General features: G+C 39.8%; 1 protein-coding gene across 3 annotated transcripts in view; it reads right to left on the bottom strand.

The window, feature by feature from the left end:
• The window catches only part of INTS9 (integrator complex subunit 9), a 148,002-nt gene that overhangs the window by 28,082 nt on the left and 102,720 nt on the right, over positions 1 to 17,200 (bottom strand). For all 3 annotated transcript variants that reach the window (XM_008249049.4, XM_070068217.1, XM_051842540.2), the window contains 2 exons: positions 10,554 to 10,665; positions 7,112 to 7,292 (listed from right to left, as the gene is read on the bottom strand). In XM_008249049.4, coding sequence (XP_008247271.1) covers positions 7,112 to 7,292; positions 10,554 to 10,665 — 293 coding nt within the window. The remainder of the gene's footprint in view (positions 1 to 7,111; positions 7,293 to 10,553; positions 10,666 to 17,200) is intronic.

Genomic DNA, 17,200 nt, shown 5'->3' with positions numbered 1-17,200 from the left:
ATGAAAGCATTTAAACAATTCCAGTGGATGCTATTTTGAGGGGAATTCAGGTCTTCAAGGCTTGGATTTTGCATTAACTTAATACAAGATAAATCTATTTTTTCCCTACCTCTAGTTAGCTTTAACCTTGACTTCAAAGATATCATTTTATATCCATTTTGTAAGGATATAAATATGGAAGCAAGATACTTTCGCAGAGTTATCTTATCTAAAAAGACACTGGTTCTGTCTTTATTTCAAATGCCAAAAGAGAAGTAAATATAACAGCTTATTTCAAAAGCTATTTGGATTGTTGCTAAGAAAATTATGCTACATTCCTTAGGAGGAGAGAGATTAGGGATGCAGAGAAAATTATAATCTACGGAGAGGTTCTAAAGTCTACCTGCTTCCAAGTATCTGGAGCCAGTTCTGCTAACAGCCCCTCCATATCTCTGTTCCAGAGTCCCCACACAAGTATAATAGAGAACCCCCCCCCCCCAAGCCTTTCTGAAAGGGGTCGAGGAGCCAATGAGAGTTTTTATCTTCTGGTTGTAGCTGCTGGAGTTAGAAGGGAGACCTGTGTTTATTAGGTGTATTAGTTTTTCATCACCATAATAACATTCTTGAGGCTGGATAACCTTATAACAACAACAAAAAAAAGGTTTAATTTGGCTCATGATCCTGGAAGTGCAAGGTTAAGGGCACACATCTGGTGACAGCCTTTTTGCTAGCAGGGTCCCAATGTAGTACAAAGCATCAAATGGCAAGAGACAGGAAATGCGTGTGTCTAACTGGGTATCTGTCTAACCTCTGCCCTTTTCTAAGAGTCATGAGTCTCAATCATGGGTCTCCCCCCTAACAACCTGATGCAGCCCCTTCCAAAGGCCCCTCTTCTAAACATTACAGTCCGATTAAGTTTCTACCCTCTTAACACCTCACAATTGGGATTAAATTTCAATACAAGAAGCCCTGCAGGACACTCATATCAAACTATACCCAAACTACAACATTAATAGGAAAAATGAGGAACAAGCAATGCTTCCAGAATAGTCTCTAACTAGGAGTCTGAGAGACCCTCTTACTCTTTGACAGCCAGGCCTGACAAGGTACATGCTCTTCAGGATAATGCTTACTCATCAAAAGATCAGAGCCCTTCAGGAGCCATTCCTTCTTACCTCCACCCTCTGTGAAGACAGAACACCCAAACAAGGCAGTAAGTAAATGTGCTTTTAGCTTAGAACTGGAGATGACATCAGGATAGCCAAGAGGTGGGTTTCTGCAGGTGTCAAAGCAGGACCACACAAAGGTCAGAGTAGAACCCTTGAGAACAGGAGCCATGTGGCCTGGGAGCCACAGTGGGAGCCACCTAGTGACCTAGGTGAGCAGCTGGGTTGGAGGCTGAAAGCCCAGAGCAACTCTCAGAGCAATGAAGAGGAGAGGGAATAAAACTTCAGAGTAGGCTGTGGTGGTCCTGGGTTGGGGAGCCAGGCCTCACCTAGGTCCACAGTGACTACTTGTGAAGTTAATGCAAATCTGGAGCATCTGTCCACTTCAGTAACTGAGCTCTTTATGTAGGGAGGAAGAGTGCTTTACAGGCAAGTTGTATAAGAAAGGAGAACAAGGTGAAACAGGGAAGCGTGCTCAATCAGTGAGCTGTGAACCTTGTTTCATAAAAGGAATCCCCCTGCCCACCAGCACTCACTGGGATGGCCTGGCTGAGGTTTCCCTAATCCCAATCAGCAACTCTGCTACCTTTGTGAGCCAATGTTGTGCCACAGTGGGTTAAGCTGCTACCTGTGTTGCAGGCATCCCATATCAGGGTGCGGGTTCAAGACCTGGCCACTCTGCTTCTGACCCAACTCCCTCCTAATGAGTGTGGGAAGGCAGTGGAGGATGGCCTGAGTGCTTGGGCCCCTGCACCAACATGGAGACCCAGATGGAGTTGTGTTTCCTGGCTTCAGCTTGGTCCAGCCCTGGCTGGCATTAAAACTGGATAAATTTATTTGGGTGCAAAATGAACGGAAATCCATGTATAGTTTTCTCACAAGAGGTGCTTTCCATGAACTTTCTGAAGATCTCTCTCATATGCAAGGATTTCAAACTTTTTGCACCAAAATAGACTTATCTTTTTATTTTCACCTCCCATTAACTCTTTGATGTACTCTTTGAATGTGTACATGTATCTGTATCAGATTATTTCAAAGTGGTAGGAGGTTTATACAACTGCCTCTTCCTTAATGATAGACTCCTCAAGGTCAGAGACCCTTTTGTTATCTTGAGTGCTTAAAATGTGGTGGCACTTAACAAAGGTTTATGGGTGGAACGACATAGAACTATACACAGAAACAGGTAGAAGTAATTATATGATCACTATGTTTAAGATTTCAGTGATGGACATCAAAGAAGCTTGAGAGAATTGAGAGGTTTCCATACTGCAAAAGAAACAACCAGGAAAGTGAAGAGGAAACCAACAGAATGGGAGAAATTATTTGTAAACTATGCAACCAATAAAGGATTAATAACCAGAATATATAAAGAGATCAAGAAACTCCACAACAACAAAACAAACAACTGAGTTAAGAGTTGGGCAAAGGACTTAAACAGACATTTTTCAAAAGAGGAAATCCAAATCCAACAGACACATCAAAAAATGTCCAGGATTACTAGCTGTTGGGGAAATGCAAATCAAAACCACCATGAGGTTTTACCTCACCCCAGTTAGAAAGGCCTTCATACAAAAATCAACAAACAACAAAGGCTGGTGAGGATGTGGGGAAACAGGTATCCTAACACACTGTTGGTGGGAATGTAAACTGGTAAAGCCACTATGGAGGATGGTATGGAGATACCTCAGAAATCTGAATATAGACCTATCATAGGTCCCAGCCATCACAATCTTGCCTGGGAATTTACCCAAGGGAAATGAAATCAGTAAGTAAAAGAGTTATCTGCATTTCCACGTTTATTGCAGTTCAATTCATAATAGCTAACACATAAAATCAATCTAAGTGCTTGTCAACCGAAGATTGCATAAAGCAATTATGGGATATGCACATTATGGAATACTACACAGCGTTTAAAAAAATGAAATCTGGTCATCTGCAACAAAATGGATAAATCTGGTGAATAAATAAATACTTAATACTGAATAAATAAATACTGGTGATAAATAAATACTTAGTGAAATAAGCCAGTCCCAAAGGGACAAATGCCATATGTTCTCCCTGATCTGTGAGAACTAATAGGGTACGTAAAACAAAATCTGTAGAAGTGAAATTGACACTTCGAGAAGGCATTACTTGAGCTGCCCTTGTCTTGAATGTTGAGAAAGTTTTGTGTTTTTTTTTGTTTTTTGTTCACACTATTTGTTGAACTCTTTACTTAACAATGAGTTAATCATATATGTATAAAGTCAATTGAGGATGTATCTCAGTAAGAACAAGAGTGGGAATAAGAGAGGGAGGAAGAAGTTTCTAACTATAAAGCTGTATAGTTCTGCATACATTCCTATGGACTTACTTCTAAGGGTACAGTTTAAAAACTTGTCATGGGACCCCAAATCCCATTAAGCTCAGTGGTAAAAATGCCATCTTAAGTGTTAAAGTGATCATATTAAGTGTTAAAGTGAACAAATAGATAGGATTAAGTGTTAAAGTGATCATATAAATAGGATCAAGTATCTGGTAATAATAGAATTAAAAAGGAGAGAATGTTCCAACATGGGAAGCAGTCAACACAGCAGGCTCATAGAATGACAGTCGCTTTAAGTAACACTCTGACCTCAGAATCAGCCCTTAAGGCTTCCTGGTCTGGCTGAAAAGTCTATGAGAGCATTTCAGGCATGGAAAGCCAAGAAACTGTGGCAAAAAATGTTCTACATGAAGGACCTGTGAGTGAGATTCCAGTGAAAAGAAGTGGCCATCAAAGAAGGATATACTTTTCTCTGAAGGGAGGAGAGAACGTCCACTTTGCTTATGGCCTTGTCCAAATACTGACAGAGTTTTTGGATTTAAAAGGCTTCCATAGCCTAGGCAGCTCATGTCAAGAGCCTAGGGTGATCACTGACGTCATATATGAGTGTTAATTGTTAAATTAATAACAGGAGTCACTTTGCACTAACTCCCCATGCAGGACCTCTGTCCTTAATGAGTTGTATTATGAGAGTTAACTATAATACTAGTTCTCAGGTTTGGTGTGTGTGTGTGCATGTGTGCAAATTGTTGAAATCTTTACTTAGTAGAGAGTTGGTCTTCTGTGTACAAAGTTAACTGAAAATGAATCTTAATGGAGAATGGGACTGGGAAGGGGAGAGAGCGGGTATGGTGGAAAGAATAACTATATTCCTAAAGTTGTACTTATGAAATTTGTATTCCCTAAAAAATAAATTAATTAATTAATTTAAAAAAAAGCTTGAGAGAAACATCTTGTGTCATGGCATAGGAAGACTACTAAAAGGATATCAATTTGTAATTTATAGGGTTCAAGGTACTCAAAAAGATATTCTGGAAAGTGATGTTCAGTTCTCAAGCAAGAACAGTTCAGTGAATTGTGATTAAGAAAATAATTAAAGGAGAAATGTTTTTTACTACAGTGTACAATTATAAATGATGCTAGTTAGCAAAACATATTAGTATCAAATTCGCCAAAGCATAGATAAACAAATTAGGATAGTTCAGAAATAAAACTTAGTACATATAAAAGTTTAACACACAAAATTAATATAAATCTGTTGAAAAAGTTAAAATTATTTAATTAATAATACTTAGACATGCAATTACTTGGTTTTTGGAAAAAGAAAAAACTAAGTTAATGCTTCTTTTCGCATTATCCAGATAAATAGTTGGGAGGATGAGCAAAAAGGGAAAAGAAACTACAACAAAACTGAAAGAAATTATGCTTAATAATGTACACTTACAGAGGAAAAAATTTTCTAAACATAATTATCAATAGAAGAAATAGTGAGAGAGACTAAAACTATCAATATCTAAAGGCAAAAAGTTTAAAAAAAATACATAAAAAATCAAAGGTCCAAATGCATTGCGGTATCTTGGATTGGATCCTGGAAAATAAAAAGATATTTTAATGAAAAAAACTCATAGAAGTAGAACAAAGATTGGAGTTAATACTAGTTTGTTATTGTTAATTTCTTACCTTTGACAGATATATATGATCAGATGAAAGATTAACATTAGAGGAAACTGAGTAAAAGATATATTGGAACTCTTTGTACAATATTTTTACTTTTCTCTATATTTAAAATTATTCCAAAGCATTATTACTCAAAAACTAGAAAAAAGATCAAAGGCAAAATTCAAATATAGGTGTCAAAATAGGGAAAAAATTCTATAGAAATACAAAAAAAGGTTTATGTCTTTAATATATATATAAAAAAGCTCAAATAAGTAAGAGAAATGGAAAACCTCTACTAAGAAAATGGGTAAAAAGGGAACAATTTACATAAAAATCTTTCTGGAAAGCAATTTAGATTTAGATAATGAACATTAAAGAAAAATTATACCCTTTGTTCCAGTAATCCCACTTTTAGTAATTTACCTAAAGCAGAAGATATTGTCATATAGAAATAGAATGGTATTAATGGAAGATTTATTACTAAAAGCAAAAAATTGGGAAAAGCCCTTCCGTCTAATACTGAGAAAATACTTAGCTAAATTAAACCATACACAAATGATGCACAAGTAATGTAATAATGCAGTTATGTAGAAATTTTTTTCTCAAAGATTTTTTTAAGCTTTAATACTTAATTTTTAAAAAGGATTAAAAAATTAATATTCAGCATGATTCCAATGTAGAAAGAATAAACATATCAGAATGCTTACAGTGGTAAAGTTACTTCTGGATAGTGGAATTATGGTTCAGCGTCTTTACTGTTTTCTATAGCTGTTTTCCCCTCAGAGTAAACATGTATTGCCTGTACTCTCTAAAAATCAGAAATGCAAAAACAACCTGCAGTGCTCTCATTTTATTAGTCCTGAATTCCATCTAATGAGATTTTCTGACAACATGGAACACGACAGGTGAAACATGGACTTGAAGCACACCCACCTGGATGGGACACAGTGCCCAGGGCTCACAGGGCTGGCCCTGGGGATACTTTTTTCCCATATTTTTACTGAGGATTTGGATGGAGAAATTCTCTACCTGCAAGTGGCACTTAGGGTAAACTATTAATTATTCAAGATTGCCTTCCTATGTTGGAGGAAAAAAATCCTGTGTGCGAAGTAAAACTCAGTGGGTACCAATAAGAAGTGACAGTTCTACCGACAAAGATGAACAAAACGCACATGGGATGGAGAAGCCTGAGTGTAAATACAGTGAAGAAAAAGCCACAAAAAGGGAGAAAATGTACTTAAAAGAAGCAGAAACGGGCAACACAACATATGAATATGTTACAACACACAATGTACACATTACTTTTAAATTCGACACTAGTAAATGCTGTGTCCAGTTGGCTAGTGCACTACCGAAAGGGATTAAACTTGCCCTGTACACGGTGCGTGCTGTAGCCGAGAAGGCTGAGAAGGACCATTCTAAGGCACTATCACATATACTGTAAATTACTTTATTTCTCTGCCTCCTTTTCTTGGCTAAGGGAATTAAACCAAACATGCATCTAAATAATCCTAAAAAGATTCACAAACTTTATAATGTTTGAAAATTTGCTGACTCTAAGGTTTGATCAATTTCCTGCTGTACTAAAAATACAGTTTTGTCAAACACCATGTTAATGAAATAGAAAAACTCTAGTTTGTCTTATCAAACTTGGTCTCACACATTTTAGGCAACGTGAGCTTGGACGTGAAAATTTTTTTAGCTTTCAAAATGTCACTTCACTTTGTATCAGGCAGAGGGTAGCATGTAAAATGGTAAATATATAATATTTGTGTGACTGATTCTGAAAGTGTTGGCTGAGTCATCCCTCCCTCCTTGATAACTGCCTTTCTAAACTCTACCAATGTAACATGTTTGGCTTTTAGTAATACAATTTTCTCATCACAGGTATGGAAAAACAACAAAATAAAAGCTTCAGAATAATATGAAAAAAAAGCAGGATATTTTTCTTAGTCCTTGAATGTACTCAAACAAATAGAATTCACAGAGAACACTGACATACCACTCGGCAAAAATCTGGGAAAACTCAAGTGAGCTATTAGCCACTGGGGAGATGAAGTAGAAGGGGACACTGGAGAGTCCAGCAGAGTCAATGTATTGATACAGGCACTCGAGGAGGTCATAGATCACTCCAGAAGGGTAGCAGGGAACCAACACGTTTCCTCCATTTCGGACTGTCAGAGCTAGGAAAGTAGAAGACAGAGGAGAGGAAAAAAAAAAAAAAACACAAACAAAAACCGTATCAAAAGGCAGAATGTTGTACAAGTAGACTGTAACTTTGAAAAGAGCATTTGCATTTGTTTTTGTTTTTTCCTACTTCTGTTCTTGTAAGTGACTCACATGAATAATAACCTGCTCATCTGAAGAACAGCAGCAAAGCAAAGCAATCTCAGTGCTGACAGCTGATTTTTTCATCATAGTCTAAGCCTCTGGGAATAAAGTATACATTTAAGGGCATGTTTTTTGGTTTTTTTGGTTTGTTTGTTTGTTTTGTTTTTTAATTTTATGTATTTATCTGAGAGGCAGGGAAACAGGGACAGACAGAGAGCTTCCATTTGCTGGTTCATCCACCCTATGCTGGCAAGAGGGACTGAAGCCGGGAGCTGGGAACTTAACCCAAGTCTCCCGTGTGGGCGGCAGGGGCCCAACTACTTGAGCCATCATCTGCTTCCTCCCAGGGTGCGCAATCAGGAAGGTAGGTTTGGGAGTGGAGTCAGGACTCAGACCAAGGCACTCTGACATGAAACATGGGCATCTAAACCAGCAGGGCAAATGCCAGCCCCAAGGCTTGGGCTTTAAAGGTTACCAATAGCAGCTGAGTTTCAGGATAGAAACTCTAAGCTCCTTCTCTGATTCCTATAAGGAATCAGGCCCAATTTATTCCATTTAACTCATATCAGTGTTTTCCTTCAATAGGGTTTGTCTATAAAAACAAAAACTTCTCGGGGCCAGCATTGTGGTGTAGCAGTACTGTGGTGACACTGCCTGTGATCTCATCTGGGCACTGGTCCATGTCCTGGTTGCTCCAGTTCTGACCCAGCTCCCTGCTAATGTGCCTGGAAAAGCAGCAGCAGATGGCCCAGTGCTTAGGCCCCTGAGAGACCTGGAAGAAGCTCCTGGCTTTTGTCTGGCCTAACCCAGGCCATTGAGGCCATTTGGGGAGTGAACCATCAGACGGACGATCTCTCTCTCTCTCTCTGTCTCTCCTTCTCTGTCTGTATTTTCTTTCAAATAAATAAAATATATCTCTAAAAAAAATTCTCCATAATTTACTTTAAAAAAAGTATCTACTCATGCTTGTTTTTTGCTTAGTTTCCAAGACAAATTGATTGATGCATATGGCTATTGGATACAGAACATTAAGTCTTTAATGCCTCATATCCTTCTCTCTTCTCAAATCTGATGTATAGGTTCACCCAGATTCTATAACTTGAGTACTGGTATAATTGGTCATTATTAGAGTATGGTAAAATGGCAAAAAAATCAACTTTTGTGGTCATGGCTCAAAAGCCTAGCTTTAGTCTGCCTTGGTCCCAAGCTATAGGACTACAAGTGAGCCCTAAAAACCTTGCTGGACCTCAATTTCTCCATCATTTAAATGAGGGGAATGAATGAGATCAGTGATTCTTAATCTTTAGTTTGACTGAAAACTGTCAGGGATATGTATTTTAAAAATGCAGCTTTTCTCCTGTGTCTCTCTTCCCGAAGAGATTCTGACTTATCAGGTTTGTTGATAGGTTCCTCAAATTTGCATTTTTTTAAAAAAAGATTTATTATTTATTTGAGAGGCAGAGTTACACAGTTAAATAGAGAGGGAGAGACAAAGAGGTCTTCATTTGCTGGTTCACTCCCTAAATGGCAGCAATGGCTGGAGCCAGACCAATCGAAGCCAGGAGCTAGGAGCTTCTCCCAGGCCTTCCACGTGGGTGTTGGGGCCTAAGGACTTGGGCCATCTTCCACTGCTTTCCGAGGCCATAGCAGAAAGCTGGATCAGAAGTGGAGTACCTGGGACTTGAACCAGCACCCATATGGAAATGCCAGCACAGCAGGTGGTGTTTTATCCACTACACCACAATGCCGGCCCCCCAAATCAATTTAATAAAATCACTTTATAACAGGAAATAAAAAGTTCATGGAAAATGGAATTAAAAATACTGGCACTGTAGGCAGAAGCTTAACGTACTATGCCATAGCAGTGGCCCCTCAAATTTGAATTTTTAATAAGTAGTCGTGTTGATCTTAAAGCAAGCAGTTAGCAAACCCACTCTGAGAGACAAAGGATGCGGAATAAAGTTTCTTGAAGTTTAGAGTTCTATTCTTCCTCTATTTGTATTTCTGTCTCAAATAAATCTAAAAAAAAAATGTTTTAAAAAGGGGGCAAGGAGTTTAGCTTACTAGGTTAAGACATTATAAGAGTACTAGGGTTTGATCCCTGGTTCTAGTTCCTTATTCCAGCTTCCTGCTAACATGGATACTGGGAGGCAGCAGTGATGACATAAGTAATTTGGCTCCTGTCACTCACATGAAAAACTGGGACTGAGTTCCCGACTCTTGGTTTCAGTCCCCTGCCTTGCGAACATGTGGAGAGTGAACCAGTGACGACAGTGCTCTCCTTCCCTCTCTCTCTTTGTGCTTCTCAATTAAAAAATGTTTTAAAAACTACACTACTTGAGTCTATGACTCTACATTATAAACAAAAGACAAACCAAAGTCTTTAGTTGAGACCAGTCCAATAATTTTTCCAAGGTAAGAATAAATCATCTTTGGTTTAAAACAGTAAAGGACAAAAACAGACTATGACTATAACATGGGTAAGTGAAATCTCAATGTAAATGTAGAAAGATGACCATTTTGTCTTTCTAGAGCACAAGTATTATCAATTAAAGTTGTCAGAGATGAAGGAGATGAGCTCATATGTGCCTGGGAAAGCAGTGGAAGATAGCCCAAGTGCTTGGGCTCCTGCACCAACATGAGAAACCAGGAAGAAGCTCTGGGCTCCTGGCTTCAGCCTGGCTCAGTGCCAGCCATTGTGAACATCTGGGGATTGAACCAGTGGATGAAAGATTTCTGTCTCTCCTCCTCTTTCATTTATTTCAAATAAATAAAAAAATCAATCTTTATAAAAAAAAAGGATTTCTCGATTTTATTGATAATTATATCCAAAGGAAAATAAATTTCCTCCAGAGAGAAAATATCTCATGCCTCTCAATTTAGTCTTACCCTCAAAGAAGAAAACATAAACCAACCAAAAATTAACGGGGAAAGGATACACTTCTTCATTGTACCACTGTTGTAAATTCAAAATATAAAATGGATGGAGGCTTAAAAGAGGCATCAGAAGATGTGAATGTGAAGGGAAGGGGCAAAGAGCATTATACAAGTAAGGAATCAAAACGTAAGTTCAAGATGTCTGTGCGAAGGGCAGACCTGAGACAGCTGCCTACCTAGGTTGCTGCAGAACTCTCCCACCATGCCATCCGGGTTTGCAGTGGGAATCTGGGTAAGCCCTGTCAGAACAAGAACATCGCTGTTTTTGAGAGAAGTTTGATCCATGGGCTGAAAAACAACAGAGAACTATGCTTAGTAATTTGAAAAGGAATTGTTATCCACCAACAGTAAATGAGCAGGAGAATAAAGTATCACTCTTTGTGTGTCCATTCCAGCAGCAAGTTCTGTTATCCCTGCTCATGAAAAAAACCCGTCACTGAACAGCAGTTGCCAAAGGGCAGGGCAACAGGAGGAAGCACAAGAAACTCAATGGAGAGATGAATGAATTCTATACTTGAGGGTGGTGATTACATGGTATAAAAATTCATAGAATTGGAAACTGAAGATCATTATGTTTCACTATACAAACTTTAAATTAAAGCATCTCATATTTCTTTTTAAAGATTTATTTTATTTATCTGAAAGGCAGAGTTACAAAGAGAGCAAGGGAAAGAGAGAAAACATCCATCCACTGGTTCACTCCCCCGATGGCTGCAATGGCAGGGGCTGCGCCAGGTCAAAGCCAAGAGCTCCATCAGGGTCTCCCACATGGGTACAGGGACCCAAGGACTTGCGCCATCTTCCACTGCTTTCCCAGGTGCAAAAGCAGGGTGCTGGATTGGAAGCAGAGCAGCCCTTATGGGATGCCAGCATTGCAGGCAGCGGCTTAACTCCTTATGCCACAATGCTGGCCCCAGCATCTCATATTTCTATAACACACTTTACTCTCTAATGATGCCATCTCACATGGTGAGTCTCTAAACTTACCCTGTGTGAGGGTTTGTTAAACATGGATTGTTGGGCCCAATCCCAGAGTTTTCGATTCGGATCTGAGTTGGAGCTGAGAATCTACACTTCTAACAAGTTCCAAGGAGCTGCTCCTGGTGCTGCTCTGGGACTCACACTTTAAGCACTAGCACACTGCATAATTTGATTCTCAAAATAACTCTGGGAAGTACAGGAAATAAGTGTACATTACTGGGAATATGGAGCTGGGACGGAAGAGATGAGGTAATTTACACGATGTCCTAGTGGCAGAGGAGGCCGAAGAACACTGGATTAGGAATTAGAAACCTATGCCTGCTCCTAATTCCCTGACTATAGTGCAGTGATTTGCCATGGCTCTTGATTGGGTTTCTTAAGAAACAGAGCTGCCTTCACTTATTTTCCCCAGGAAACTCGTGTGAATCTCCTGAGTTGCCATCTTTGTTGTGGACTTGGAAATCCTTTAGCATAGGATGAGATGGAACTTAGGATGTTGTGTTTTGTCTTTACCCAGTACAATTTGAATTTCATTTTGATTGCTTATATACCATTTCCAAAAATTACTGTCTTTTCTAAATAAATAAGGACTCGGACTGGAACCAAGAAGGAGGTTCATAGGTTGTGATGCTGCATGTTTTCATTTGTGACACATCTTTTCCTATTCTCCACTTAAAATCCTCACTGGAATGTTAGGAGAAAAGAAGAGCTAGTAATAGAGTTTATTAGGAAGTCTCATGTCTCCTTTCTCTGAGTAAATTTCCCAGTAAAAAAAGAAAAGTCTGACTAGTATCCCAGCAAAGTCCTACCATCTGTACACTGTTATTCTCTGAGGAATGTGCCTTTCAAGGTATTTTCCCTCAGTGTTTTATACAAGCTCAGATAGATGGTCTTCATTAGTTTTTAAATAACATCATTGTGGTCACATGCTATAAGCTGTTTTATAACCTGAAAAACATTTCTTTAATGTGGGCATATAAAAGTCCAGTGTGAATATGACAACTGTATATAATACCCTTTTGCACAAACATGCACCTATACCTGTAAAAAGCTTTGTCTTGGGGCCAGCAGGTAAAGCTGCCACTGTAGAGCCAGCATCCCATATGGATGCCATTTTGAGTCCCAGCTGCTCCACTTCTGATCCAGTTCTCTGCTAACGTGCCTGGGAAAGCAGTGGAGCATGGCCCAAGTGCTTGGATCCCTGTACCCTCATGAGAGACCTGGAAGAAGCTCCTGGCTCCTGGCTTCAGCCTGGCTCAGTCCTGGCTGTTGCAGCAATTTAAGGAATGAAACAGAGGGTGGAAGATCTCTCTGTCACTCTGCCTATCAAATAAATAAATCTTAAAAAAAAAAAAGGTTTTTATCTGAAGAAATGATCTATGGATTTGGTCTTCTCAAACAAATAGAGAAACATTCATTGTTTTCCCCGAAGGAAGGAAGGAAGGAAGGAAGGGAGGGAGGGAGGGAGGGAGGGAGGGAGGGAGGGAGGGAGGGAGGGAGGGAGGAAGGAAGGAAGGAAGAAGTAAAGTGCAAAGGATTTTTAGCAGCAGATGTGTAATGAGGCTGGAATTGTATCCTGTGTGCAGGCACCAACGAGATGAAACCAAAATGGTGACAAAAGTGACAAAGGATCATATTGGGTAACATAATTAGTTTAAAAAGCAACAATTTGATATGAACCTTGTTAGAAGAAGCCAATAATAATCCCCAGGGCTGATGGGGGACTTCAGAGTCCAGGAACCCCCTGAAATGGACTATGCAATTCTTTGTATGCCTGTGTACATTTCCCCACAGATCTTACTGGGCTTTATTATGGGCCAGGACTCCTAAAAGGTTAAGAACTACCAATCCAGATGAAAACATATAATGGGGAGCAAACTCTGGCCCTGAAAACATTATCTCTGAACCTCAGACACCAGCGTATTCTTCCTTTGAAAATTAAATGCTCACAGACTGAGGCGTACCTACAGTGTGAACATCCCGAGTAAGAGCAGTCACAAGAGGCTTCACAATCAGGTCAGCCTATAACTTAGAGACATTGTTGTCAACTCCCAGGGCGCCAGTAAAAAGCCAAGCTTAAAAGGCTGTTAGTGACACTCTCCAAACCAAGGTGACACCTCAGACATCTCCATTTCCCCACTAAAGGGCAAATGTATAAATTACTGGTGTCATAGCCACTTACTCGGTGCTTCAAATGGGAGAACTTTGTTCACATGCACATACACACAAAGCAAAATCCACCTTGTCTAATGATGAAATAAATACACCTCACTGAACTGAAAGTCACAAATGAGCTTATGGAATAAAACTGTGGAAGCCCCTAGGCCCAGGAGTGCTCTGGCTATGGTGTTGGTCCTCAGATGCTACTTTATTGAACACTTTACTTAAGGCCTGAGAAAAAGAAGTCTCTATTTCTAGAAGCTTTTACAATATAATCAAAGAGACAGCATTAATGTATAATGAAAAACAAAAATTTTTCTAAAATCCACAGAAAATCTAACACAATGTTTATGAGTTGCTCAGAGTATACATGCCAAGAGGCAAGCAGGCTAGAGAGCTGCACCAGGTCAAGTGAGGTCAGTAGCAGATGGCTTTTTGGCAGATGAAGTTTTAGTTCTTGTTTTCTTCTTTTGCTAAGAAACTTAAGATTCAATGTGAGCTACTGGAACATCTCTGTGACATCCCTTCTTTCTCCTCTACCAAAATGTCCCCTCCTGCATGTGTCCCCAGAACATCCAGTCCTTTCTAACTCGGCACTAAACACACTGAATTGTGATTGCCTATTTATTTCTCTGTGTCCCACAAAGGTCTATGGAGCTCCTTGAATGTTAGGATTTCTTTCCCGCTCTCTAGCACAATGCTTGCTTATGGCAACCCAAACACAAAGGGAAGAAATTATAATTTCATGGCAGCTGAGGAAATGGAACAAGTAGACAGCTGAGATTAGACTAGATACTTAGGACAATGGACATCGTAAGACCTTGAAGGGGGTGGCATTGTGGCACAGCAGGTTAAGTCACCACTCATGGCACAAGCATCACATAACAGAGTAAGGTTTGGAGTCCTGGCTGTTCTGCTTCCAATCCAGCTCCCCACGAATGTGCCTAGGCAAGCAGAGGAAGATGGCCCAACTAGTTGGGTCTCTGCCACCATGCAGGAGACCTGGATGGAGTTCTTGGCTCCTGGCTTTGGCTGGCCTAGCCCTGGCTTTTGTGGTCACCTGGGAGTAAACAGGCAGATGCAAGATCTCTTTGTCCCTCCCTCCCTCTCTTATACTGCCTTTCATCAACAAAAAGTACCAAGGGTAAAACTGAAACAAATGAAAAAAACCTTTAAGCAGGGGTGGGAAATTTTTTTTTCTGTGAAATGCCATTTGAGTATTTAACATCATTTGAGGGCCATACAAAATTATGAACTTAAAAAATCAGCCTGCTACAGATTTGAGTCCTGCCTGAGGTTGCCCTGGCAGGGACAGACCAAATGACTTCGCACCTTACATGGCCCACAGGCGGGATGTTCTCCAACTCTGCTAGGGGACTTCTAAATCTGAAGTCACAGATGTAGTCTAAAAGAAATGTCGAAAGTAAAATGATTTAAAAGACTAAGGAGGCAAGGAGTCCAGTGTTGCCAATTTGCAAGCAATTTGGGGATTGCTCAGTAGATTTACTCTCAAAGTAAAAGATAAAACAGTGGAAGTATGATGTATATGGGGATCTGCTGGGTACCTTCAACAAAAATAGAGATGTTATTATAGGGCAGTTATAATCAAAACAGCCTGGTACTCACATGAGAATAGATATGTGGACCAATGGAACAAATTAGAGCGCCCAGAAATCAATCCACACATCTGTAACCAACTTATCTTTGACAAAAGAGCTAAAATCACTCTGTGAGAAAAGGACAATAATCTCTTCAACAAATGGTGTTAGGAAAATTGGATCTCTGCATGCACAATTATGAAACAAGACTTCTACCTTATACCCTAAACAAAAATTGATTCACAATGGATCAGAGATCTAAATCTAAGATCTGAAACCATCGAATCACTAGGGGAAAACAATGCAAGACACTAGTATAGGCAAAGACTTACTGGATAAGACCCCAGAAGCATAGGTAATAAAGGCAAAAATAGACAAATGGAATTATATCAAGCCAAGGCGCTTCTGCCCAGCAAAAGAAACATCAACAAATAGGCAACTGACAGAATGGGAGAAAATATTTGCAAACTATATAACTGATAAAGGATTAACATCCAGGATGTATAAGAAGCTCAAGAAACCCAACAATAAAACAGTCCAGTTAAGACAAAGGACATGAACAGGCATTTTTCAAAGGATGAAATACAGATACCAAGAGATACATAAAAAGATGCTCAGGATCACTAGCCATTAGGGAAATGCAAATAAAAACCATAATGAGGTTTTACCTCACCACCATTTGGAATGGATATCATCCAAAAATCAAAAAATAACAAATGCTGGCAAGGATGTGGGGAAAAAGGTATCCTAATACACTGTTGGTGGTAGGAATGTAAACTAGTATAACCACTATGGAAGACAATATGGAGATTCCTCACAGAATTGAAAACAGATCTATCATATGACCCAGTCATTCCACTCCTGGGAATTTACCTGAAGGAAATGAAATCAGCATATGAAAGAGTTATCTGTTCCCCTATGTTTATAGCTAAGATATGGAATCAATCCAGATGTCCATCAACTGATGACCGGATAAAGAAACTGTGATATATATATATATCACATGTGATGCGTGTGCCAGGAGCTTCTTCTGGTTCTCTCACATGGGTCGCAGGGGCCCAAGCTTTTCCCAGGCCTTTAGCAGGGAGCTGGATCGGAAGTGGAGCAGCTGAGACATGAACTGGTACTCGTATGGGATGCCAGCATTGCAGGTGGCAGCTTTACCTGCTACACCGCAATGCTGACCCAGGATGAGGACATCTTAATTCCTAGGCTAAGTACATGCCCCAGTACTCATTTTTTAATTTATTTTATATTTAGCAATTACACTGAATTAATATTAGTTCTATCATTGATCTATTGATGATGATGTTATCTACAAAGAAGTAACAATTTCAACCCTTGTATCTTGTGTTTCTTTTTTTTCCTCCCATAACTGAGCTCTCTAGTAACACCTTAAACAGACTGATGGTAGTGGACACCTTTGTCCTGAATTAGATTTCAAAAAGTCTTCCGGCGCCACGGCTCACTAGGCTAATCCTCCACCTTGCGGCGCCGGCACACTGGGTTCTAGTCCCGGTCGGGGCATTGGAGTCTGTCCCGGTTGCCCTTCTTCCAGGCCAGCTCTCCGCTGTGGCCAGGGAGTGCAGTGGAGGATGGCCCAAGTGCTTGGGCCCTGCACCCCATGGGAGACCAGGAGAAACACTTGGCTCCTGGCTTTGGATCAGCGCAGTGTGCTGCCTGCAGTGCGCCGGCTGCAGCGGCCATTGGAGGGTGAACCAACGGCAAAAGGAAGACCTTTCTCTCTGTCTCTCTATCTCACTGTCCACTCTGCCTGTCGAAAAAAAAAAAAAAAAGAGATTTCAAAAAGTATGGTTATATGCCTTATATATATGCCTTATATGCCTTCTTATTTTTTTATATGTTGCACCTTAGCAAATGCTTTTTCTGAATCTATGATTTTTCTGCTTTAGACTGTTAATGTAATGAATGCAGTGTTAGTTTTTCTCACATATAAACATCCTTGTATTCTTGGGATAAATCTTTTGTAATCACAATCCTTTTTAAAATGCCTTCCTGGAGTCAGTTGGTCAGTATTTTGTTTACATTTATACAATATAATTCCTGGTTTCAGACTGGCTCCG

This window comes from Oryctolagus cuniculus, chromosome 2 (genome assembly GCF_964237555.1).
Source record: "Oryctolagus cuniculus chromosome 2, mOryCun1.1, whole genome shotgun sequence".
NCBI lineage: Eukaryota > Metazoa > Chordata > Mammalia > Lagomorpha > Leporidae > Oryctolagus > Oryctolagus cuniculus.
This window is presented reverse-complemented; position numbering and strand designations above follow the sequence as displayed.